Source organism: Necator americanus, chromosome V (genome assembly GCF_031761385.1).
Source record: "Necator americanus strain Aroian chromosome V, whole genome shotgun sequence".
Lineage (NCBI taxonomy): Eukaryota > Metazoa > Nematoda > Chromadorea > Rhabditida > Ancylostomatidae > Necator > Necator americanus.
In genome coordinates this window covers 16,017,802-16,041,227 of record NC_087375.1, presented here as the reverse complement: position 1 = coordinate 16,041,227, position 23,426 = coordinate 16,017,802, and the positions used below count along the sequence as shown (strand labels likewise).

The 23,426-nt window shown below is 41.6% G+C and overlaps 3 protein-coding genes across 4 annotated transcripts; 1 reads left to right on the top strand and 2 right to left on the bottom strand.

Moving 5' to 3' along the window:
- Positions 1 to 1,050: 1,050 nt before the first annotated feature.
- RB195_014034 (uncharacterized protein) lies at positions 1,051 to 13,266 on the bottom strand (the record flags this gene model as incomplete). 2 transcript variants are annotated; one of them, XM_064204124.1, is made up of 18 exons in its annotated part: positions 1,051 to 1,134; positions 1,196 to 1,341; positions 1,408 to 1,494; positions 1,927 to 2,063; positions 2,827 to 2,924; positions 2,978 to 3,059; positions 3,538 to 3,686; positions 3,766 to 3,855; positions 5,975 to 6,167; positions 6,224 to 6,363; positions 7,266 to 7,388; positions 8,265 to 8,346; positions 8,722 to 8,918; positions 9,220 to 9,323; positions 11,652 to 11,754; positions 11,816 to 11,932; positions 12,225 to 12,271; positions 13,227 to 13,266. In XM_064204124.1, the coding sequence occupies 18 exons, from the start codon at positions 13,264 to 13,266 to the stop codon at positions 1,051 to 1,053; spliced, it is 2,019 nt and encodes a 672-aa protein (XP_064060005.1). The 2 variants fall into 2 exon arrangements, with proteins under 2 accessions (XP_064060005.1, XP_064060006.1); XM_064204125.1 differs by lacking the exon at positions 13,227 to 13,266 and having other exon boundaries at positions 12,225 to 12,248.
- A 5,701-nt stretch (positions 13,267 to 18,967) lies between these two features.
- Positions 18,968 to 22,897, top strand: RB195_014032 (uncharacterized protein; the record flags this gene model as incomplete). The annotated part of the gene is made up of 5 exons (XM_013447721.2): positions 18,968 to 19,006; positions 19,171 to 19,359; positions 22,325 to 22,425; positions 22,662 to 22,734; positions 22,820 to 22,897. The coding sequence occupies 5 exons, from the start codon at positions 18,968 to 18,970 to the stop codon at positions 22,895 to 22,897; spliced, it is 480 nt and encodes a 159-aa protein (XP_013303175.2).
- Positions 19,711 to 20,034, bottom strand: RB195_014033 (uncharacterized protein; the record flags this gene model as incomplete). The annotated part of the gene is made up of 1 exon (XM_064204123.1): positions 19,711 to 20,034. One exon carries the CDS (start codon positions 20,032 to 20,034, stop codon positions 19,711 to 19,713), a length of 324 nt encoding a protein of 107 aa, XP_064060004.1.
- Positions 22,898 to 23,426: the final 529 nt, after the last annotated feature.

The window sequence follows — 23,426 nt, the reverse complement described above, 5'->3', positions numbered from 1 at the left end:
GACACATACACATACGGACACACGGACTAAACGCGTCATTATATTCCGATCTTCCGTTGTTTGCGGTGTTGTTAAATGATTAAATAAAATATAACTGAATGAATAGATAAACTGCGTAGTAGACGACTATTCAACGCAAAATTGATGCAAAAATTGATAAATCCTTAATATTGCAGAGTTGGAATACCCTTTCCATCACTACCTTTAACATCGGCGTGACAGAAAGTTCCTCTCGGATTTTTTCCCGATTCAGCTCGAGTTATTTTTAATTTTTATCAATCGCTTTCCAATATTTCAAACTCAGCATATGTTAATAAATTTATTTACTGTACACATTAAATAGAACGAATAATGAAAATTAATTAGTGATATCACAATCGGGTTTGGGAACGTGGACGATAAATTTGCTGGGCCCGTAATTCTGACAAATAATGCCGCACTTATGTACTTCGACAATTTCAGACTCAAAAACACCTGTAAATATGCGCTGAGTAAAGAACGAGGCGAGTAATGAATGTGCCAGGCACTTGAGAATGTCAGACTTTCATCGTTTCGCCTCTTAACACAAAAATCTTGCAAGTAGAGGTAAGCAAGAATGATGAAACCGAGTATGATCAACGCTTTGCCCGCTTTAGCGAAAGATGGTTTGTGCATTGGATAATATCTGCAGAATCGAAAGTTCTCCGTAAAATATGCCTTTAACTCTGCTGACGTCCGCAAAAGAACATCAGCACAAGCTAGTTTTCTGGTATTTCTGAAGTCTGACGCTATTGAAATGCAGAAGTGCCGGAAGTACATACGGGAAGTTCACCGATTTAGTCGATTTGCCGAGGAAAGACACACTGAACAACACTGAGATATGCAAAAACAGTCGCAGCTACAGCAATTGTTCATTCGGTAGCCGTGTGCTACGATGTTCCGACAGGAATTTGAAAAAATGTGCTATCGAAAAGAAACTAGAAGGATTTTGACTAGAATTCATGGAATTTCAGAGTTGATACAGCCCTGTCGTTCTATCCACCCGTGAGGTTTGTCCCTGGAAGCCAATAGCTATCGTATCAATGATTCGAGCAATTTCTTTCGCGGAGGATCGACCTCCATTGACGCCTGATCGAGTAGTGCACGCTCACCCATCTGAACAAAAGTGAGGTACATTTTGCCCACGGAATTAGGACAAATTCAAAAAAAAAACTACCAGTTGTTGGAGGCCCTTTGCGAATTCGGTCACAGCTTTCCTTATTTCACTGTCCGCTACACCGGCTTTCAAGCACTCCCACAGTATCGGAAGGGCGACTACTTCCACCTGCTTCGGCTTCGTTGGGTAGAGGTTGAAGTTTAGACCTGAAGGAAGCAATATAAGGATGAGGAGAAATTGAATGACTACAAAAAGAGATGGCAGCAACATACGATTGAACATAGTGAGCATGAACGGTTTTTGTTTTATGTTGGCTTTTCTCGTTGCCGCAGCCATTGCTGGAGAGAGACTTGCTGGATCTGAACAAACAGAGAAATCAAAGAAATTAACTCGCTTACTTCTTTTTATATCGCATGATATTTAACAAAGAAAAATATAGATTATTTTGGGGATTGGAGAGATATAGCGCATTGGTGAAAGGTTAGATAACTACGCCTGCGTGCTCACCGGTTCGACACTGCCCAAAGACAACCAAAAGCGATAATTTCATTTCCAATGAAGGAAACATTTCAGTGAAAAAAACTCTGTTTTGCGAAATGGACAACGAAAAATATTAAGACGGAGGACCACCCTGGTGCAGATGAAGCCCAGTAGGAAATTGTAGCAGAGGTTTTTTTCTCTTGTTAACGCTTATTTCTCTTGCTTTCTCAGATACTGTGATGCTCAGGCTTGCTGACCCACAATTTCCCATATATTGCTTTCAGCTGTTTGGTGTAAACGACAAAGATTACCTATTTGCTTCACGGTTTCTCGCAAGCATTTCTGCGCGGTCGTGCGATGCTCGTCGCTTTTACTTGATAGATGTGACATAAGGGCGAAAAGAAGCTGATTCAGTATCGCCTTTAGGTGCGACTCGGTTGAGTACAGTCTGAAAAAGAATAGGATAATATTTGAAGAAAGTGGTGTCCGCATCCTTTAAGTCGTGCGATTTTGTGAAGGCGTCACCCCTCGAATCTGGGTTGGCCCGGGTTTCGGGACGGTTATGCCTATGCGGGTCGTAGATTGTGGGAAGGAGGGTGACTCCGTCTATTTCTTCCCAATTGCCATTAAAAAAAGACCCAGAAGATGCGGCGCGTGCAGAAGGCTTGCGCGCTCCAATCGAACTCATTGTAAGAAATAGCGCCCCAGAACGCTCGAATCCGCATCTTCGGGGCCGTTTTTTTTTTAGTTAGGAAGAGATGAACAGAATCCCCTTCTTCCCCTTAATCTACGACCTCGTATTCATAACCTACCTAAAGCCCGCACCACCCAGGATAAGTGGGATGATGCCTTTAGGTAATTTTCCATGAACGCAAGCACACGCGCCAATCTTCAATTGAGCAGGAGAGAAAGCGCGTCAGTAGTCATTCATTGTCCGCTCGCCAATAGACGCGGCGCGCACATATGCAGCGTTGATGGGTGCCTCGTAGGAAAGTTCGATCACCAAAGCAATTCCGACGCCATTTCCGGAACAATTAGGGGAAATTGAGTGTGGTAACGCTCATACTCATGATCTACACCATGAACCTATCATTTCAAGGAGAGATCCCCCTCCCCAGATATGTAGTCAGTTCTGTATATTTGAAAGGGAATCTAATTGAAGCAAAGTGAGCATGCTTTTTTTCCAAATGCAAAACTGGAACATCACATACTTGCTGAGCATCGGTAAACAAGCCAAATAGGTGTCGAGACCTTCAAGTGCGACTTTGCTATTGATGTCGCTCAGTCGTCCAATAAACGCTTCGATCAGCTTAAATGATGACAATTCTCCGGAATCCGGCCATATTTAAGTGGATTACAAACCTTTGTATCGCTGGCTATAGCCTTTGGTGTACATAACGTCATTTCCAGAAATCGTTTGAGGCCACCGATGCGGCGCTCCCATCTGCAAATTCAGTTCAAATGGAAAAAAAGTTAGAAGTTAGTTAGATAGACATTTACTGGATTTGTTTACTGCAGAGAGAGGTTCAGTCGAGATTTTCAAATTACAAACAAATTAGCTGTTAGGTTGATGCATATGTTCCCCCTCACAACTCCTTTTAATTATGCTAGAAACGAACCGGCTTGGAGGTCAAGGAAATGTACCACCCCCGTCTCGTCACCGCCAACGCTCGGTCAGCTTCCTGATTGCCTCTCCATCAGAGGGACAAGGGGCGGGGCGTCAAGCAGCCGCCGAGAGTGGAAACATGTTGCAGAAACCTTATGCATCAACCTCATATGAAGACTGAGCGAATCAGTCTAGCCCTTCTTCGTCGCTCAATATTAGGACGATTATTGAAGTCACCATCTTCTGAGCTATCAACTAAGAACATTGGCATTTCATAGTTCGAACACCGTTTTCAATTCTTCATACTTCAGCTCACCCAGCAGCCGTCAGGTCAGCCCGTATCTCATCCAAATCAAGCTGGACATTGTCTGGGAGTTTTCTTGCGATAGTTTTTCGTACACTTCCCGTCCTAGACAAGGCGCTAGCCAGAGAAGTAGACGTGCTTTCCAGCGAGTCGATACCTCCCTTAAATTGAGTTTTTATTGTGTTTCATAGGTTTTTTCTTCTTATAGAAGGTGGATCGACTTGAGAATAACTTCCTTACCTTTTTCCCAATCTCTTCTAAAATTTCTTTCACTGTTCTATACTCTGAGTCGCTAACAGCCTTCTTCAGTTGCTTGTCAAAAGAAGGGTCCTGAAGAGGAAACACAATATTGATCAAAAATGATCCAATCCCTGCTTGTCAGAGACTAATAGGTTTATAAGAATTGAAAGCGTACTAGAAGAGAACTCAAATCACACTACGTCCTTGAAAATAGTTAGTCGGCTAGTCACGAGGCTATGTGGCACATCCCCTTGTGCGGATAGGGGCTAATCGCGGCTTAAAAAAGATCTTGCGGCTGCCCTGAGATGCGGGTGGATTCAAGGGATGGACTTCCTCCTTTTGTTGCAGGAGTTGACTTATAAAACCGCCGATCCGGCCAGAGAGTAGTCGAGTCCGTAGTCGAGTGACTGGGAGGTGCAGAAAAGGCGGTTTGAATCACTAAATGGAGCTTATCAGCTGGTGATAGCTCCAGTAAATAAGCTCCATTTTTCCGCCTTCGCAGAACGCGTCAATATTCCACAAAACTCGTGGAAGCACAGGCCTTATGAGTTTCTTAACTATAAGCAACAGATAGCAACACAGGAAAGAGTCACCTTACTGTTGCGGAACTGCTGGTTCGGTAGCGCCAGGAAGAAGGGAGTTACGGGAGTCAACTAAGCTGCCGAAGCAGAAATGGTATAGGGTGAGGGTCTACAAGTACGAAACGCGTGCGCTTGCATCAGAAATAGTCAATGAAGATCTGGTGATGTAGGGCAGGAAGTTCAAGTACGGCGTTATCGAACTGATAGAGATGAGGCAAAGTCACAAACTGAGCACTGTATATGAAACTAGAATAGAATCGTTCTAGGGACATCCAACGGTGGAGGAGTCGGTGGAGTTGATGTCTTCCTCAACACGAGTATGGCAATGCACACCGACTCTTTCGATAAACTTACGACCGGATGACAGGATGTAGCCCAACGACAGCTTTGACTATCTTTGTCGCTTACACTCCAGCATCAAGCGACGAAGAAGAAGTCGAAATATTTCGTATTGACCCAGAGAAGTTTCACAGAGAAACAAAGTCGTTTTCAGTGGTTTGAACGTCACATTTGATCCCAGCGAAATGCCTGAGACACTTTATATCGCGATGCCCTGCAGCGTTGCTAGCAGGTGAGAGACTTTCCAACTTCATCATGGCAAGAAAAACCGTCCATGGAGAGTTGCAGTTTCAAAATTTCTCCTATCTAAGCTGGATGTGGAGATCTCACACTGTGCTCTGCTGATCAGATCGTTCTGATGACGAATAGCATTTTCCAAGCCAAACACATGCTGAGGGATTTCGAAAAAACATGTGGAAGTGACGATGTTCAGCTGAGTTTGTGAAGGACAATGTTCATGAGAAACGGACGGGTCTCTGGTGCTCCATTTACGATCAACGGAGCGAGCAGGTCCGAATGCACTGGCTATTTTTATCTGGGTCCGAATACAAACATGGAAAACGATTTGACTCCTGTGGTGTGAAGGAGGAAACGAGCGACTGGGGAGCGTATAAGATCATCAAGGATGTGGTGGAGAATAGAAGGAACACCCGGCTCCGGCGTCACCATTGTACACCACGTACCTGCAGCTTTGTTCAGTTCTTCAGAAATCAGGGCCCCTAACAACCAGAAAGAAAATGAAGTCAGCGTCTTTGACCGAAAGAAATATGCTAGTAGTATCCAGCCTCACGCACGTTGTGGACGGGATTCGAATTTCTGCCCTACGTCAGCGATCGAAGGCTAGAGAAGCTGCTGCATTTGCCGAAGAAAGAAAAATAAGATGGATCGGACAGGTGATGCATCTCAACGACAGTGGTGAACGACTGTGTTCTACAACCAGAACTGCACTACAGAAAGGCTGCTGATCCAATGGTCGGATTTCTTTACAGAGGCCTCCTAAGAAAAAATTTGATGCTCTTTGTCTTCCCCGCAAAAGGAGAAATTACTAACTCTCGTTCGATATCGGGACAAATGGAGGAATCGCTAGGCTCCTGCCCGATCAATTCGAAGAACAACGGGTGCCAAGATGATCAATCTGATGTTTAAAAATACTGTGGTTATGGTGAATTGTATCTGGAAGAAGTCTAAAGTAAGCCATCCTTCTCTAATTTTACTACTACGACGGTGATATTTTACATTTTTCGGTAGAAGATGCGAAACCTCCTTTTTATAGTAGTAATACGACCGACCTGACTCAAACCAACGAGAATTTGCTTGCCATGCATCCGCACTTGAGCGTTGGCATCACGACAAAAAGCTATCAGCTGAGGGATAAGCCTAGCCAACTGATCTGTTGACGCTAACAGCACGGGCGCTCCTACCCGAGACACCAGTGTGCCCACAAAACCGGCACAGGAAGCGCGAATAGTGTTGTTCTTCGATCTGAAAAATGAGCTTAATACGAAGAAGTACCGGAGTTTAAAATGAGATCAACTTACTTCGAACCAGCTGCGATTATGGATTGGAGCGCTTTGCTGGCTGAAGCATATTTCACCACTTTCTCCAAAGCTTCGCTGGCATCTTCACGGATAAACGCATTAGAGACGTCTCCAGCTTTGTTAATGAGGATGGTACAGAGCTGAATTCAAACAAGTGACCCATCACAGAACAAATGACTAAGAGAGAAGAAAACTCTTTGGAAGTAGTAATGACATAAATAGAAAATAAATGGAGCACGGGTTTTAAACCAAGTTCACTCAAATTCCTAAGAGCATTTTCGCCGATTCTCAGTCGTTTAGTCCCTGCTGCTAAAAGACAGTCATTCCCACAGTAGAAAGACAACATATAGGCGGTGCACGATGTGTAAAAACTCGAGGAGGATGAGCCGTCGATTGGGATAGGACAGATGAATAGGACACTGCGAGTCTGACAGAGAAGAAAGCTGTGTTGCAGCGGATGCGTTGCGTCATGCAGTTAAAGGCATCATCCCACGAATCTGAAGTGGTACGGATTTTGGGTGGAGTACTCTTTTACGGGATGGTAGATTATGGAGAGGGGGGGGGGATTCCGCTCATTTCTTCCTAGTTGCCGTAAGAAACGGCGTGGAAGATGTTGGCGCGTGCACAAGGCTGGCGCGCTCCAATCGAACTCGTTGTAGAAAATAGCGCCGGAACGCTCGAAGCCGTTTCCTCCGGGCCGTTTTTTAATTAGGAAGAATTACTAGGATAGGCAATTAGGAAGAAATGGACGGAATCACCTCCCCCTCCCTGTAATTAATCTACGATCCTGTATACGAATACTCCACCTGAAATCCGTACCACCTCATATTTGTGGGGTGATGCATTTAAACACTTTCAGCCCCGGCTATATTTCACCTACTGGGAATTGGTTGGAAAGTAAAATAGCTTTAAGCTTTTTTGAAGTCAGACTGCAGTTCTGAAGCCAAAATCATACATAACTGATGTAAAACTTATAGAAGACAGATCAAATATGTGTCTGAAGAGTATACAACTTATACTTCTTCAAGAGAACGGAAGGTACCTTGTCGAGCTCCACGTCCATCTTGGCTTTCATGTTCTGCGTAAGTGCACCAATGCAGGTTAGTGCAGCTCTGGACACGCTCGATCGAAGATTTTTACATTCGCTCAGAACTGCCATTACAACCTAAAAGAACAATTCTATCTCCTCTAGGAAAAGAAAAATTCGTACACGGAAAAAATGACGCGCGCTTTATAATTCCGCGCAAATGGGCAAGAAACGATCAAGAAGAGATCAGCAATTGAAACAAATCAGGAAACCTACAAAGTTTGCTCAAGTTTGTTAAGGCAGCCTCAAAAGTGTTTCTCACGCGCAGCCACAGTAAAAAAAAGAACAAGAGCTTGTAACCGGAAAATCAGAGCAGTGGTTGTTCCCGAGTTGACTGAAGCCACGAATGACGAGCAGTCTCAACCTTCCCACCAGAAGAAAACCGCTTTGGCAGAGAGAGCCGAATTCCAACTGAGAGACTAAGTTCTATCTTTTTCTACCCCACACTGTGCTTCGGATCAGTGTTATAGGCCTGCGACTCTGCAGTAAATGGTGGCCTTGCGAGATCAGTTCTCGTCCTCAAAGTGATCTGTTCCTAGCTCTTTTTTAAGAACGAAGAAAGCAACAATGCGAGGGGATTTATGGCAGCTTTTTACGCATAAATGGAAAATTCAGGTTTCAAGCTTCTTTATGTGGGTCTAATCGCACCGATTTTTAGTAGGTAATTAGTCGCTGTAAGCGCTTTTAAGTCTAGATGGATGAGAGTGTATCGGGAAAATATGACTATTTTGCATGGATTTTTTTTTGATAAGTTGAAGAACTGTCGACTATCGATATGATCACTTTCTCAGAAAAAAAAAACGCTGCGTTTGACACTGATGTAGATTGCTGCTGCGCAAAATCATGAGAACTCAGAATAAAGAAGCTGAGATATGAATTAATCAGTTTCCGATTTTCTCAGCAAATTCCAAAGACTGGAAGCGCTATCAGCATAGACGCTGCTTTAATGGTTACCTCGTGCATATTATCGGCGACTTCCTTGGGATTCGATGCAGATAATTCGCATATAAGATTAATACCGTCCACTTTATCGTTCCTAAACGTAGTGCAGTGGAAATTTGAATTAAATTGAGCTATTGGTAAGTGATACTACTGATACTGGCAACTAAAAATGATATTTGTTGGACGTTGTTACTTTCAAATTTCGATTTTTCTGACTTGACTTTCCTAGTGAGCATGTTGACGATTTCTTCGTTTTTTCCAGTTCATTACTTCCCTTATACACTAGATGCTCCTAAAGTTGAAACTCGAACTCAGTGACACTCTCAATCAATAACTACTATTTACAAATATTTATAGATCGAGGTGACTTATGATCTCTCACCCACTCTCTATCCCTAAGGTTAGGTTACCTGGCATATAGCTGTGGCTGAGAAGTCTATAAATTTAACGATATGGTAGAATTCATTACCAGTCCTCGCTTTCAATCCTCTTGAGTGCACTTTGGACTGTCTTCGGACCAGAGCTTCCTCCATTGCGAGTCACAATCGGCTGCACTTTAGCGGAGGATTTCCCACTTATATTAGACCTTAGCGAAGATTTCGATTGGGACGTTGCCGATGGTAGCAATTTCCCGTTTGTCTGATTTTTCTTTGAGGGAACGGATTTCTGAAATGTAGTAGTATGGATACTTTTATGCACATTGCACTTTGTCTTAAGGGTTTCAGGATTTTTCCAGGTAGCAGCTCCTGAGTTCCTACAATTTTCTCCTGCTGAACATTAACGCAGAAGGGTAGCGCTAGCAGCGCTTATTCCATGGAGTAGAATCACTTCATCAGTTTTTTTGGGACAGAACGTGGCTGTGCCGCAGCTACAGGCGTCGAAAATCTCAAGGCGCACAAAAAAGTGTAGTCGTGGCATTGTTACATTCGTTTCCATGACATCTATCCCAAGCAAACACTGAACTCACCGAATTTTTGACGGGCACATGATTGGCTGTTGTGATCGGAAGGCTATGGTGACTTGTGCTTTTTTTCGCCAACATACCGTAACCATCAATAGAATGAGAGAGTTCTAAAAAGTGATGTCAGCTCATAACCCATTAAAGAGTTTTTTGTTGGACAAAAAAGAAAAAGTAAGTGAAAACCTCAAGCACATAGTAATTGTACAGGTGTTACTCTTAAGAAAATGTAAGTAGGCAAATGTGAAAAGTGAGCAGATATTCAAGCATACATTTGGCAGTGAAATGAGAAATTAGTCGCTAACCAAAACGAAAAGAGAACTCCGTGAAACAGTCGAATAAGAGACAGATAACTCATTATTGATCACACTTCCAGTGTTTTTTCAGTGTCCCTTATCTTAGTTACTTTGTCCGTGAAAGCCTACTCATCTTCCTGGTTGTGCACGGAACAAACTAACAAAAAAGTAAATAATCGAGTCTTTTATCTTTTCCACTTATATACCTGTAATTGCCCTCAATTTCTGAAGGTTCACAAAAAAACTTACATGGATGAAGAAATGTTTTGCAGAGTAGTTCCAGAGCACAGAAAATTATAAACAGCTTATTTTGTCTGAAGAACTCAACAGGAAACAATGCGTATCCTGTTTGAATGCGTTATTCCAAGAGTATTAGAAATAATTTGGATCTTGTAGTCCGAATGTTTTCTGTGCTCATGAATTCTTCGAGTAGATTTTTCTATTTCTTTTCACGTACGTGAAAGTTAATGAGTTTGTTGTTTTTCGTTATTTCTTAACGAGGCAAGCAAGCAGCCATCTAACAAATAGGCATTTTTAGTGGAACGAAGTTAGAGGAAACTCGGACTGATCTGCATTCGACTCTTTTTTGGGATTTCTTTTCTGGATAATTGACTAAAAATTCTCACGTGGTGTCCATATATGATGGCGATTGTCCAACCATGAATTCATGGATCTCGAACCTTTGAGATTATGGATAGGAGGGAGGATGTGCTGGGAATACATTGTTGAAATGGGCTTTTGGTGGGATCGCGGTGCCAGGCAACCGTCGACTGGCCATTATCGTGGTTTGTATGCGGCTCGAACGTCTGAGGCGGGGAAGAACCACTATCGCTTCTGGGTTGTTTCGTGGACGGGAAGGTTTTGAATGGTCAACGTAATGGGGACGAAGCCCCCTCTCCCTAACACAAAAGCCGATCGATATTCAGCCGGAAACACTTGTATTCTACTTTCCAATCACTTAACATCTCTCAGCACGTAGGGTCCACCAACAGCACTCACCGTGGATGATGTACCTCAACAACGAAGAACAGCGTCAAGCATTCACAGATACTTCTGCTTAGAGAACTCAGGTTTTTTTCAAAATTAACGTTTCTAATCTTTCTGCTTTCTTCTACGCAATTTTATGACTAAATCTTCGTGAAAACTCGTTGGAGATGACTTCCTTTTATGTGACTATGTTCAAAACTTCAGAAGGTCGTCAAAGGTGTCACTTTATCCTGGAATATGTTTCAGCAATTCGTAGACATTCTAAAAGAGCTGGGAGTTAGATTAAAGCATTTCATCTCCGAATCACATGAGGAACCTGTCCCTATCAATCCGTAATCCCAGAAATTTCCATTTGCCTATAACCATCTAGTGTGGTCACTTGTCAATTAAAATGTGTCAGGGTAAGACCTATCTACCTCCAGGATGGTACTTCCTTGCGCAACATACCCGTGATCATGAAATTTTTACTTTTTAAAACCGTTTAAATTTTCCACCACATCTCCAGCTGTTATTCATGTGTGATTCAATGACACTAATAATCTCAACGAGAAAGGCACTTCAAGCGTTTCATAGAAAGTCAGAAAGTCAATAATGAATTGTCTTCGCTTCTACTTCTCTGTAGTTATGCAGCACTAAAAATTCTCTTGTGCATTCGATATTTCCTTAGCTACCAATCACGAATAATACTCTTTCGAGCACGTTGTTGAGGACTTTTTGCTTATTTCTAGGAAAAGGTCTCGTTCTCCCTCTCGGTACTAAAGATTCTACAAATAATTTTAAATGCACTTTGGAGAGAGAAGGATATTATGCAGCGATTTGAAGGAGGTGATACAAGATGTAGCAACGTATAGAAGATGTATGCAAAGTTATGAAATATTTGAGAGACAAACTCAAAAAGTGAGGATTTTGTGAGAAGAAGGACATTTCATTGTTCTAAACTTTTTCCTCTTTAAATCCTTGAAAAGTTCTTGCGTGTTTATGTCTCTTCAAAGCGGATTGGTGGAACTTTCTACGGTATTCTTTGTGCAGGATGGAACATTTATAAGATAAGGGGTAAGCTCCGTAGGTGGATCATAAAAGTTAAAAGAGTGCTCCAAAAGTAGCGCTGCAGTCATAGCAATAAGCAAATGTCGTCAATAGCAGTCAAAATAAACGCACCATCGAAGTACTGTCCACCTTTGGCTGGTTTTATTGGCATCTCATCATAATTGATTGGTGGACTATTTTCCAACTCTTCGCTAAGATTCCCTTCACTTTTAGCCTAAAATCGAGAGGCTGTCGGTGGTACATATACATATAAAAAAGTACGGAAAGTAGCTAACCTTTGACAGATTCGATGCTGCACTTCCTGTTGATCTTCTCAGAGGTAAATGGTTGTTATTTAGCTCATTTTTCTTGAAGGAGTCATTGGATGGGACCCCGTTTGATGTGACAGTAGGCTGAACACGATCGAAAGTGAGATACTAACCATTTAAATCTGAGCTCAAACGACGCTTCAGAACCTAGTCATACTTCAAAAGGTATTTGAGGAACAAATCGTTTCCTCTTGAGTTCACTTCAAAATGTTGATATCTTTGATATGTTTCCGAAAACATTAAATTCCACCTTATTCTGAATCAAGTTCAACTCGATAAGGGTTAGTCTGATGTTGTCCGGCAGTACTTTACTCCTCATATTCGCATTTCTCATGTGAAAGCAGAAAAAATCATAAAATTGGCACAAAGAGCTCACCTCCGGCTGATGGTGTTGGGTCATTCGGTTGACCACTGCCGAAACTGCTGAAACACAATTGTAGCAGATGGATAACGTCGTCCACACGTTCAGTACTTGATTTAATTTATTACGGAAAGCACTAAATCCACCCTATCAACGAAAACGGAGAGAAGTGTCTGGATCTCGAGAATTCTTGCAGCTTCAGAAACTGCGGTTCTCGGTTTTTCATCTGTAGTACACTATCACTGTAGACTACTCATGTGTCACTTTATGAGAGTTGAAGAGAACGACCAGGATAACCTCAGTTTCACATCTTCTAGCAAAGCCAAAACGGATGACAAATATTCGATTGCGAGGTTCCCACTTTGCTGTTCACTCAGAAAATTAAAGTTTGAAGCAACCTCACCACTCAAGTGGCTCCGTCACTTAGCAAACTCGTATGCTCACTCCATCACTGACAGGCTACTGTAGCAGAGAAAAAGTCGAGCATGCCAAGGTCCCACACCTATCTCCAAAAACCTGCCGTATTTCTTCCGTTTCATGAGAAGAGGAATAAATGTTCAATTTTTTTTTAAATACAAACCGCTTGTGCGTGGAAAGGATACGGAATTTTATGTTTATGAACGTAACATTCCATATTCTTACGAACGCCTACGTTCATATTCCGTTAAACATTTTTATTCGTAAAATGCTAAGCTTTTTGAAGTTTTTTCTAACGTTTAAAAACTGTAAACGTAAAGAACAAGGCCCGATTCTGTGATAGATTTGCTTCAAAGTATAATCCATCATAAATAGTTGGGGTGAGCAAGGGAATTAGAAGGGGTCAAAGAACCTGACTTCGCGGCTTCAAATCAGTAGTTTCATTCTACAGTCTCGAGTGAATTCAAATGAAGTTTTTAGCCAATTTTGGTGATTTATATTATTATTCATTTATTGAGTTTGATTCATTTTTCCGTTTATTAAAATGAAAACGATAGCCATATAAAGTGGACCAGAGCAAAGCAAATACGTTAAACTCACATCTATCTTCTGATCCAAAAGAGTTATTCCGTTTCGGCATTTGCCAAGAACCAGTACTGGAGTTTGGAGTCAGCACTGCTGAAATAAGGAAAAACTCTTGAGGGTTACATTTTTGTAGAGAAAGAAAAAAAATCTAGGAATTGTAAGCTGCGACGATTAGTATATGTTCCTGGGCAAACGAGATTTCTGTCATTTTCTTCTCATGGTCATTTCTTCCAGTGAGTCTACTTTCCAAAGTCTGTGGTCGCATTCATGTTCCTATCTCAGTCATTCGCTTTGCAGATCACGTTCATAAGGGCCTTGCAAAGACGGAAATTTGATTGGGATACCTAACGTGTGCACAAAGCTACCGCTCGAAGGCGCACGTTTTCGTGGATCCAGAAACCACTTTGAGCGACAAGATCAGCATTGGTTCCGTCATTTTGAATCTAAATTCACTGACTGTGAGACATTAGCTCGCATCCATCTGTGGTGACAGCGGTTTTATCAAGAAGAGCGCTAAGTTGCCTTTTTTACCACGGAAGATATCCAAGATTTTAAACCTGTATCTTTCCCGGGTATTGTCAGGATATTCTAGAGCCTTCCACACCCGCACAATAAAAACGCAGAGGTGACCAGTCACAACTTTGATCGACTGTCTCCTATGAATGAAAGCCTGGAAATTCGGCGCATAGGGAGCTATGGCAAGCGCTGCGCTTAGCGATCAGAGCCCACTTCGACTATCATTATCTGATAAATCTAAAAATTCGACTTCGACTATCAACTGTCATTGATATTCCACAGGAAGAGTCAAATGCAAAAGTTAGACATGCTGAGGTGATTAGAAAATGGCTACGTTGGTCAAAAATTTTTTCTCGCTCTACAAAGGAATAGTATTTCTGTGAAGACACCTAATTAATCAACATCACATATAATCGAAAACACTCGTATAACAAGGCCTCGGCTGCCTTGTTTGGAAGAAAGTCGAAGATACATATAAGAGAGACCACTATGAATTTTAACAATATTCCAGATGTACGATTGCAAACTGGAATTTTTAGGCTGTCACGGGTACCAAATTCTCCGCCAACAACTTTTCCGCGCCAATGGAAACGCAACGGTAATAAAATATGAGAAGTAAGCTTCTCTGTATTAAACGGCTTTACTCTTTGATTATGAAATTGAGTCCAAGGTTATAAGATTTTTTTGTGGTGCTTTTCTACAAGTTCGTTTTCAACCACAACTTTTTTGTTCCTTTGAAGAAAAATGTTATTTTTCCCTGTGTGTTAGAATGCTCGCCTTGAAATTCCCTTAGGAATCGCCACGCTGTACAGTTACAGAGAATTTGGTGCTGAAGCAGCTCTTCTTGACTGGTAGGTTTTGGGTATTGCAGGTACTGAACCTTGAATTTTTTCTTGAATCGGTTATTGTTTCCTGACGACCAGATGCCAAGTTTCCAGCGAATACTGAATAATCAGCGAATAGAATGGTATCGACGGGTATTGACGCTATCGACCGAAGGGAAATGTCGGTTGGTGGGAGCCCGCGGTAGAGGGCAGGAGAAGCCGCTAGAAGACGCCTGAGGAAACGAGAGAGAGCCGAAAAACCTCGAGCTTTGTCGCTGCTGTATTTTGTACATTACTGTCGAAACTTGGAATGTAAGCATTTTGAAATCTGAAGAAAAGATCCGCTGAAGATAATTGAAATGATGGGAAAGAAAACCTCTCTGACCATATGATATTCAGTAGCGCAGCTACACCCTGAATCATTCAGCGCTTTTTGAGGTGAACGCCATTTTCCTACATTTTCAACATCAATTAAAAGTGAAGACTCGTTGCGCTTGCTGTGCATCAGTGGAGCAGAGTAGTCAAAATAAGATAGCTAAAGAAAGATCCGTGCAAGTATTAGTCAGAGTTCGCAGTTGTCAACTGCGTATGCACTCAGCATGACATCGAACTTGGATGTAGAAACGCTCACGAAAGCAGCAGTGTCATCATGGTACAGCCCTTACCATGAGGTTTAAAGAAATAATCTTTTGATTACGTTTCACTTTTGAATTGAACTTTGATGGAGTTTTTTCACTAACTAATCAGTTGCAGATTATGACAAAAGAGAAATTTGCTTGCAACTGCGACGTGAATGCCGCTAAAAAATACTGTCATTTGTCTTTTCGCTTCATAATTGATGAACCACGAAATAGTGTTAAGTATAAAACGTTAATAAAGCCTTTTGAGCATTTAAAGAAGGTACCTGAAACGTGCTGGAGGAAAAAAGCAAACGTATTGTGGCTTATTATAGTTGGTTTTACCCCAAAGTTGGCATCATCTAGCGAGTTGCCTTTTCTGCACCTTTAGATCCTACTCTCAGGATACCTGTATTGATGATCGTAAATAATCTGGATAAACAAAAAATTAAGAAGAAGGTCTGAGCGGCTAATAAATTTCACTCCTCTGCTATCTATGAAAGCATCTTTCGGGATCATACGCAGTGTTATAGTGATCATGTTATGTGCGTTGCAGGTGCGGGGTTAGCGCAGTTGGTAAGAGGTTCCGCTGTGAATCCACAGTCGATGTTTTGAGACTGCCCTAAAGCCGACTGAGCCTTCCCCTCATCCAGAGTCGACAAATTGGTGACAGACTAGTCTGGGAGGACAAAATCACTGACTTAGCACATCGGCTCGTCCTAGCAAGTTGTTGTGAGGACTAGAAGAGCGTTTCTCAACCTCAAACTGTAATTTGTAGTGAAGGCGTTAGGTCATTCCTGGCGGGCTTAGTAAAGCCGGACACTTTATTCTTTACCAACTTGTGAGGTGCAGTTTGAGGCAACGCCCAATCTCCATACATGGATTTGTTGAGAAAAACACGGAACTTCTTTCTTGCAAATCTTTTCATCGGACTTTTCCATTTTCATCTGAAGCCACATGAGCGAGTTCCAGAGATCAGTTTCTGTGCACGATATTTCGGGACATTCCAAGAGTTTAGAACTGAATCACACAAGATATGTTGAGAAACCCCACAAAAAGCTTCGGATAGGTTAGGTTAGTTAGTTAGTGAGTTAATGGGCACAGTTCAAAAGGACTGTTCAAAGACATGTGTTTTATCCTTTGGATGTGTCATGTATACAATGTTACATAAAATACTGATGTAAACACTGGAACAATTCTATTGACTGCTCTAAAAATTTTCAAACTGTATAAACAGCTGGGATCAAGTTAAGCCGAGAAAGATTTGCTGGGATAACTTGAGAATTGTAAGCCTCGTGGAGAGACCGCGGCAGATAATGAGAGATAGTGAATACGACTGTACACTATCTATGCAACTGTTGTAAGCGTTTACAACTGGCCGTCCACCCTCTCCTCATTTTTCATAGTGAACATCACCATTATTTCCTTCAAAGAAATGCGGCTGAAAGAAACATTCCTTAAAAAGTGAAGACTTTCGATTTTATGCTCTCCTTAAGCAACCCTGAGGCAGCGTTCACTTAATCTTCCCATGTTGAAAGTATTATTTCGTGTCGAGTAGGCGGCTGTAGCGCAATCGGTAAGAGGTTCACTGCGATAAATTTGGGTCAATAAGTTGGTGCCATACTTAACTGGAAAAAACACTGATTTGACACATCGAGTGGGCTCCAGAAGTCACTTTTATGGTTTATAGGCGTTCATAAACCCCAAACGATTCTGAACTGAACCGAACGCGTGGGCGCATCACCACAGGGATTGATTAACGTTCTGCACTTTATGCTTTATCCTTTAGTTGTGCCAGGTGTACTCTCACGTTCAGCTAGTTGATAAACACGTTAGGCACCAAATTCACTAACGTACTATGAACCTTTCGCGAGAAACGATTGAAAGCAACGTATCACGAAACTCACGACTTTGGGTCTTAGTGGGCCAACGTGAACTTCGGAGTGTTGATTACGACCTCAGGACGATTGGGGAACATGAGCTGGCCTCGCTCAAGTTCTCTAACCGTCCTGAGGAAGAGCGTAGAAAAGTGCATTTGTTCCTACGAGGTGCGTGAAGGCGCTCCGCGCTGCGTCTTCGAGCAGCGGTCGGAGATCAATGAGGTCTCCTCACCAGCCCTTCAAGTAAAATCAATGAATAAGCTGCGAAGGGAACTAGAGGGTGTAGAGATTGAGTTCTAACTTTCCTTTCATGAAATTAAGCGGTTCCCACGCATTTCTTCAGAACGAGAAGGGGAAAATGAGTGAGTCTACGCTCATTCTCGTGATCTATGCCCAGAACCATATATTTTCACAGGTTTTCCAACCAGCGTCAGCCTCGTGGTACGCTGTTTTAAACAACAATGTTTAAGTGTGCGGTCAAAAGTGTTCCAAAGGAGACTGTGAATCGCACCTCTGATACACTTCTGATGCGTATCGATCGGCGCCATGCTGATAGTGACAGTAGATGTCCTTCTCTGTTAGGATGGTACAACTCCGGAAATTGTTGCGCTGTATTTGACGAGACCAACGATTTTAATTCCGCAATATGTGGCACCCATTTCATCGCCGCGTCCCTCGCATTGTTCAACTTTTAATATTGCACAGTCTATTCTTCTTCAAAAGTTGATATTTTGTTTAGAATGTTTGAAATGTTCCGTGATCACTGTGTTCATCATACTGCTGTGAAGTGTGTCAATTTTAACGACGTCATTTGAGAGCCCTTAATTACTAGTACATAACCTTTAGCTTACTTCTATTCATAGATGTAATGTAATTTGTTACTGATAATCTGCTAATCTACTCATAATCAATTTTGTTAACATAAATGTGCTAGATGAGGCGTTCACACGAAGATTAGGAAGATTTAACAAAATCCCTACAGAAAGACCCCAAAATTAACAAGTACCTGTTTGGTTTTTACACACGAAATGTCAATGTTTTTCATTCCTTGGAAAAATTTCCCTTGAAACCGTCCCAAATTCCCAAATCAAATTGGTTTAGAATTTTTGGGAGGATGAAAAATTCAGCGGAAAACTACACGAATCAATATCATAACCATTTTTGGGTGACTATAACTGGTCGCTGAAAGTCATCGCACAGGCTTTTGAGTTTACTTATCCGGAGTTCTGAACTAGAACTCATCGTGCTGTCCTCACATCCCGGAAAGGATTACTCAATGTCAAACACTCTGCCCATTATCTGCGTTAGTTGCAATGCTGTGTTTTAAAAGAATATTGATATCAGTTGTGAAAATTTTCAAATCACATAAATATTTTGGCGTGTTTGGGTGAAACAAAGGGCCGTTGGATTGTTGTTGTAAGAGCTAGAAGAAGGCAGAGAAGAAATTGCGGTGGTACAGATACTGGCTTAGATCTCACCTTGCAGATGTTTTCCAGCATCTCTCTTGCACACCTATTGGTTTCGTTACATGTTACCTCTCTTCTTTTCTACTTTTCTTTTTCTTCCCTCCTCTACTTCTTCCTTCTCTTTCCGTATGAGTCTACATAAATCCAAAATTCGCTAAAGGTTAAAAGGGAAGTAAAGATACAAGTTGAGCATCGTGAAGTGTTTTCTTTTTATCGCGAAACTGCAGCAAAACAGATTTTACTAAATCTAAAATTATTGAGGTATATTATTCCAATCCTTAGTAGATTGGTAAATATGAATCCCACACTCAGAGAACGAGTAAACATACCAGAGAGCATAATTCATCTGTTTGGGGTGCTGTGAAATGTGGGCGGAAAATGAAACGATTACGTAGCAGCGTAAAGTGCTTAGTATAAATATATTCGAAAACAAAATAACGAGCCAGACACGTGATGCAGTTTAAACACATCGTCGCTGTAGTTATCGTTACAGTAAGTGACGTATTCCATTAAGCTGACACAAGTTACTAATTTTTTTTGTTATTTGTTTAATATAAAGAGCTACTTGAGGTCTGTAACAAATCGTCACAGTGTTCCTCACAAGATCTCCTCGGTCTACCAGTCTTTTGTCATCCACATTTTAATACCCTGTTCAGGTCGTGTGCTTCACTTCAGTGGGGTCACTACCGACTCTATATCCCTGCTGGAATAAAGACCGATTCAACGACACTATTCGGAAGCCTCTAGTCAAAGAGCTCTTCTCTAAGCTTCAATCGTACTCATGGTCGCAGTCTTCCTGGTCGCAGTGGAAGAAATGGTGGTGGTGGTCCAACACACCAATGCTGGTTTGTTTGAAAACACTCCGTCGACCTTTACAAGTGCATTCTCGAGCACTCATTCTTGGGCAAATAAGGAAAACTGTCAAGTTTTATCAAAACGACGTTTTGTTCATGTTTTTGATATTCACCCCACTTGTGAAGTTTCTATCAGGTTGAGCAGGGAGGCATCCTGAAGTCTACAATTACGAGCTTATTAGTATAATTTAACTATTATTTCATATATACATACATATTAATCCACGAGCCTTGTCTTCTGACCTTTTTCCATCAGTGGAAGCCTGGTTATTGTGTGCGAGGGGCACCAACAACATCAGAGACGCATTGGCCGTGACAGCCACTACAGGCGTTGCGTATTAATCAGTTCTTAGTCAGTCCCACTTCTCCAGGGCTTTGCTGTGCTGCTTTCGGGTTTCGCATAGGATGCTTCCGAGGTAGGCGCTCATTTGCAGTGCACAGTTCAGGGCTCGAATAGTTGTATTCGTTGTATTCGTCTGGCCTCTGATTCCAGGCTATAGCTGGGTCAAAACAAACTGAAGCTCGGTGCAGTTGGCGGGTTGTGCCCGAAGCGGTGCGGTGCAGCGTTGTGGTCAGGATCGAAGCGAGACAGGTGCTGGCAGCACCCATCGCTTCAGTTCGCGATAATTCTATTCCAGCCGCAAGCTCCGCCGCACCGCTCCGCATACGAAACCGCACTTCAAGTAGATTAGATCACATCCATCAGAAGCTAGCACCGGTTATTGCAGCGACCATCTCAAAACAAAACGAATTAATCTTTAACTCCTGATCTCGGTTTTCGGACATTGTAACCCTCACTTAATTGTGAGTTTTTGTCAATGACTGCCACGGAAAATACATCTAACTGACATTAAGTCCCTGTAAAATAGAGTAGTTAAAGTATTTGGCGTTAAAGGCATCACCCCACGAGATGGTGCAGATTTCAGGTGGAGTATTCGTATACGAGATGGGAGACTACGGAGAGGGAGGCGATTCCGTTTATTTCTTACTAATTGCCGTAAAAAACGGCCCGGAAGATGCGGCGCCGCACAAGACTGGCGCGCTCCAATCGAACCTCTTGTACAAAATGGTGCGCCAAAACGAATGAAGCTGTATCTTCCGGGCCGTTTTTTACGTCAATTAGCAAGAAATGGACGGAATCACCCCCCTTTCCGTAGTCTCCCATCCTGTATACGAATACTCCAAAAAATCTGAATCTGCACCACCTCAGATTCGCACCACCTCAGATTCGTGGGGTGATGCCTTTAACCTATTCCTGGAGTCCCGACAAGACATTCACTTCAATTCCAAATAGTTTAAGATTTACGAACGCTTCGGCTAAGCCGCGGGGTCAAGTCAGAATTTTTTCCTCCCAGATGATTCTGAAACAAATTTATCGACACTGGAAGGATGAAAGCCTTGATTGGCTCTAACGCGTTTTCAAACCATCGACTGCAGTCGCAGTGGAACCTCTTACCAACTGCGCTACGCTCGTTCCCTCTAAAGAATAATGAGCAATATTTTCAAGCCCTCCCCCCCTCTTTTTTGTTTAAACATTTTTGTCTAAACAAAAATGCGGGAGTTGTTAAAAAAACAAAAACAAAGATGTTTAAACAAAAACATTTCTGTCTTTTTTATTTGATGGAACTTTCATTTATGTTCTTGACCAACATTAACCAGCAGAAGTCAAAAATAATGGATAATTAGAGATTTACTGCGTTGGTCGCCAGCTATCGGAAAACTGGGAACGATAACTCTCGGGATTGTGAAGATGTCAATTTTTCTTCCTCACCAGTTTAGATCGCCGAAGCAGCTGCTGCGCAGAAAAAGATTGAAAGGCCGCAATAATCTCAGCAGTGATCTCTCTAAGTTTTTCAGTCCCAATGTTGTCTATGTCCTAATGTTCAACATAATCGTAAGAACTTTCCCTAGTACACTTGAATACTACATGTGTATTAGTTTTTAGCCATTGTGGACGAGTTCAAAGCAACTCTGTCTGTTAGAGGATGAGTGGGGATAATTCTTCTTAGGATCAATATATATATATATATATATATATATATATATCTTAAAATAGGAATGGTTCATGAAATAGTGCGTTTTGTCGAGATAGTAAACCAAAAAAGTAAGAACATGGACGAGATAGTGATGAGGTATGCTAAGTTTGTGCCTCCCGTAGTGTTGAAGATTAACGACTCACTCTTCCTGACAAGTACAATGGCACCTGTTTGAGGAGCATAAATTAAAGGCATAAATGATATTATAAACTTATTTCTTGTAATGTAGCTCTTTTCCGTACTGCCTTACCGCTTCTGAAAGACGAAGTGAAAACTCCAACCAAGCAAAACTGAACAAAGCCTACAACGAAACCTGGAGATTGTACTATAGAGACTAATTAATTCAAGTCATTAGAAGAAAAATTGAAGGATACAATTGGCTGATTTAAATCGTTGATGCACTCCTTTTCTCTGTCTCGGTGCTACCAAGTTCGCCAAAAAAAAAATGGAATCGCTCCCCAAACAATACCAGGTGTACATACATGCCGCATTAAAGCATTTCCTGTAGAAAAAAATAAGAACTCTACAAACACAAACAAGTTGCAGAAGTTAAAAGAGTCTTTGCTTCCGACACGAGTACAATCATTGACTCCGAAGGAAGTTCTTGTTTGCCTCTGTATTCTAACTATTACTTCAGTTTCCTTGTTACGGCAAAATGCATAGATCGTTTCAAAAATGCGACCTTATAAGAGTGATGAGGTATCATGAGAATGCCAAAGAAAACCTTTCAAAAAATGGAGATATCTAAGAGGAGCGTGATTTGTATTCTACGCACCAGATTGGTTGGGTCTTACCGTAATGCTTCCTTGAACTGATACTGTTTAGAAAATCTATGAAGACAAATAATAAATCACTTCCCGTGCGACGCTACCTAAAACTGAGCGTTGCGTTCGTCTTGCAGCATCAACTACCCTGTTTAGAGTTACAGCTGCGATTTGGAATTTTATGCTTATCTCCATGCCACACCTACAACATATAACATTGACAATCAAGAAGACATGATGAAAGAGAGATACGAGATGTAAGTTCTTATCTTTCAGCACCTGTCATGTATGGTCAAAGTTAAGAATTTACTGAATTTTGTCTGCGAAACTCTGTTCTCAAAACAACAGTTTTAATAAAATTTGCAAAAAAAGTTACTTTTGCTTTTCCCAAGAATCTCAACCTTTTCTCCAAAGGCACGAACCCGTTTCCTGTCCTTTCATCACCACTAGAAAGTGTGTCTACTTCTAGCAGTTAATAGTCAATTGCTTTCAGTGACGGTGCTGACTTTAATGTGAAAAACTTCGTCACGGAAGCCGTGGCATCGTGGTCGGGCAAATACAAAGAGGTTGAGGAAGAATAGCTTTCCATTTATATCTTACTTTTGTATCCTCATTTTAGTGATGGTTTTGTCAACAACTAGTTACTTTCAGATGCTAAAAAGGAAGAAATTTGGTTGCAACTACTACAACAACGGCACTAAGCATACTATCGCTTGTCTTTTCACCTGATAAAAGCAGTACGAAAGTTTGGTTGAGCATTGTGGTCATTTTAAATTTTGTAGTCATTTAAATTAAAGATTGGGTGAATTCTTTGAACAAAGCTAACTCATATTATGTGGTCTATTTATTCATAGCTGTGTATCATCTGGGCGAAGGAGGCAACACCTAGTGCTTTAAAGATTCTACATCTCCAGATTACCAATCTAGTCCTGTATACAGAAATAAACTGAGATCAAAAAATAATTCATATCTATGAAGGTAAAGCACTTAGAAATCATAGACTACATTGCTTTGACCACGTCAACACTAGTACACGAAGAACATCAACACTTTTGGACCTTTTATGACCCGAATGGGACGTCCTGGGGTACAAAATGCGGTTCAATGACAGTTTTGAATGTCCTCCTCGCTTACGCTCCAACATCATGCAACGAAGAAGAAGTCGAAGTTTCGTATATGGACCTAGAGAAGTTCTACAGAGAAGACCATACATCCTACAAGCTCCCGTTGGTGATGTTTATGCTAAAATTGACACCGG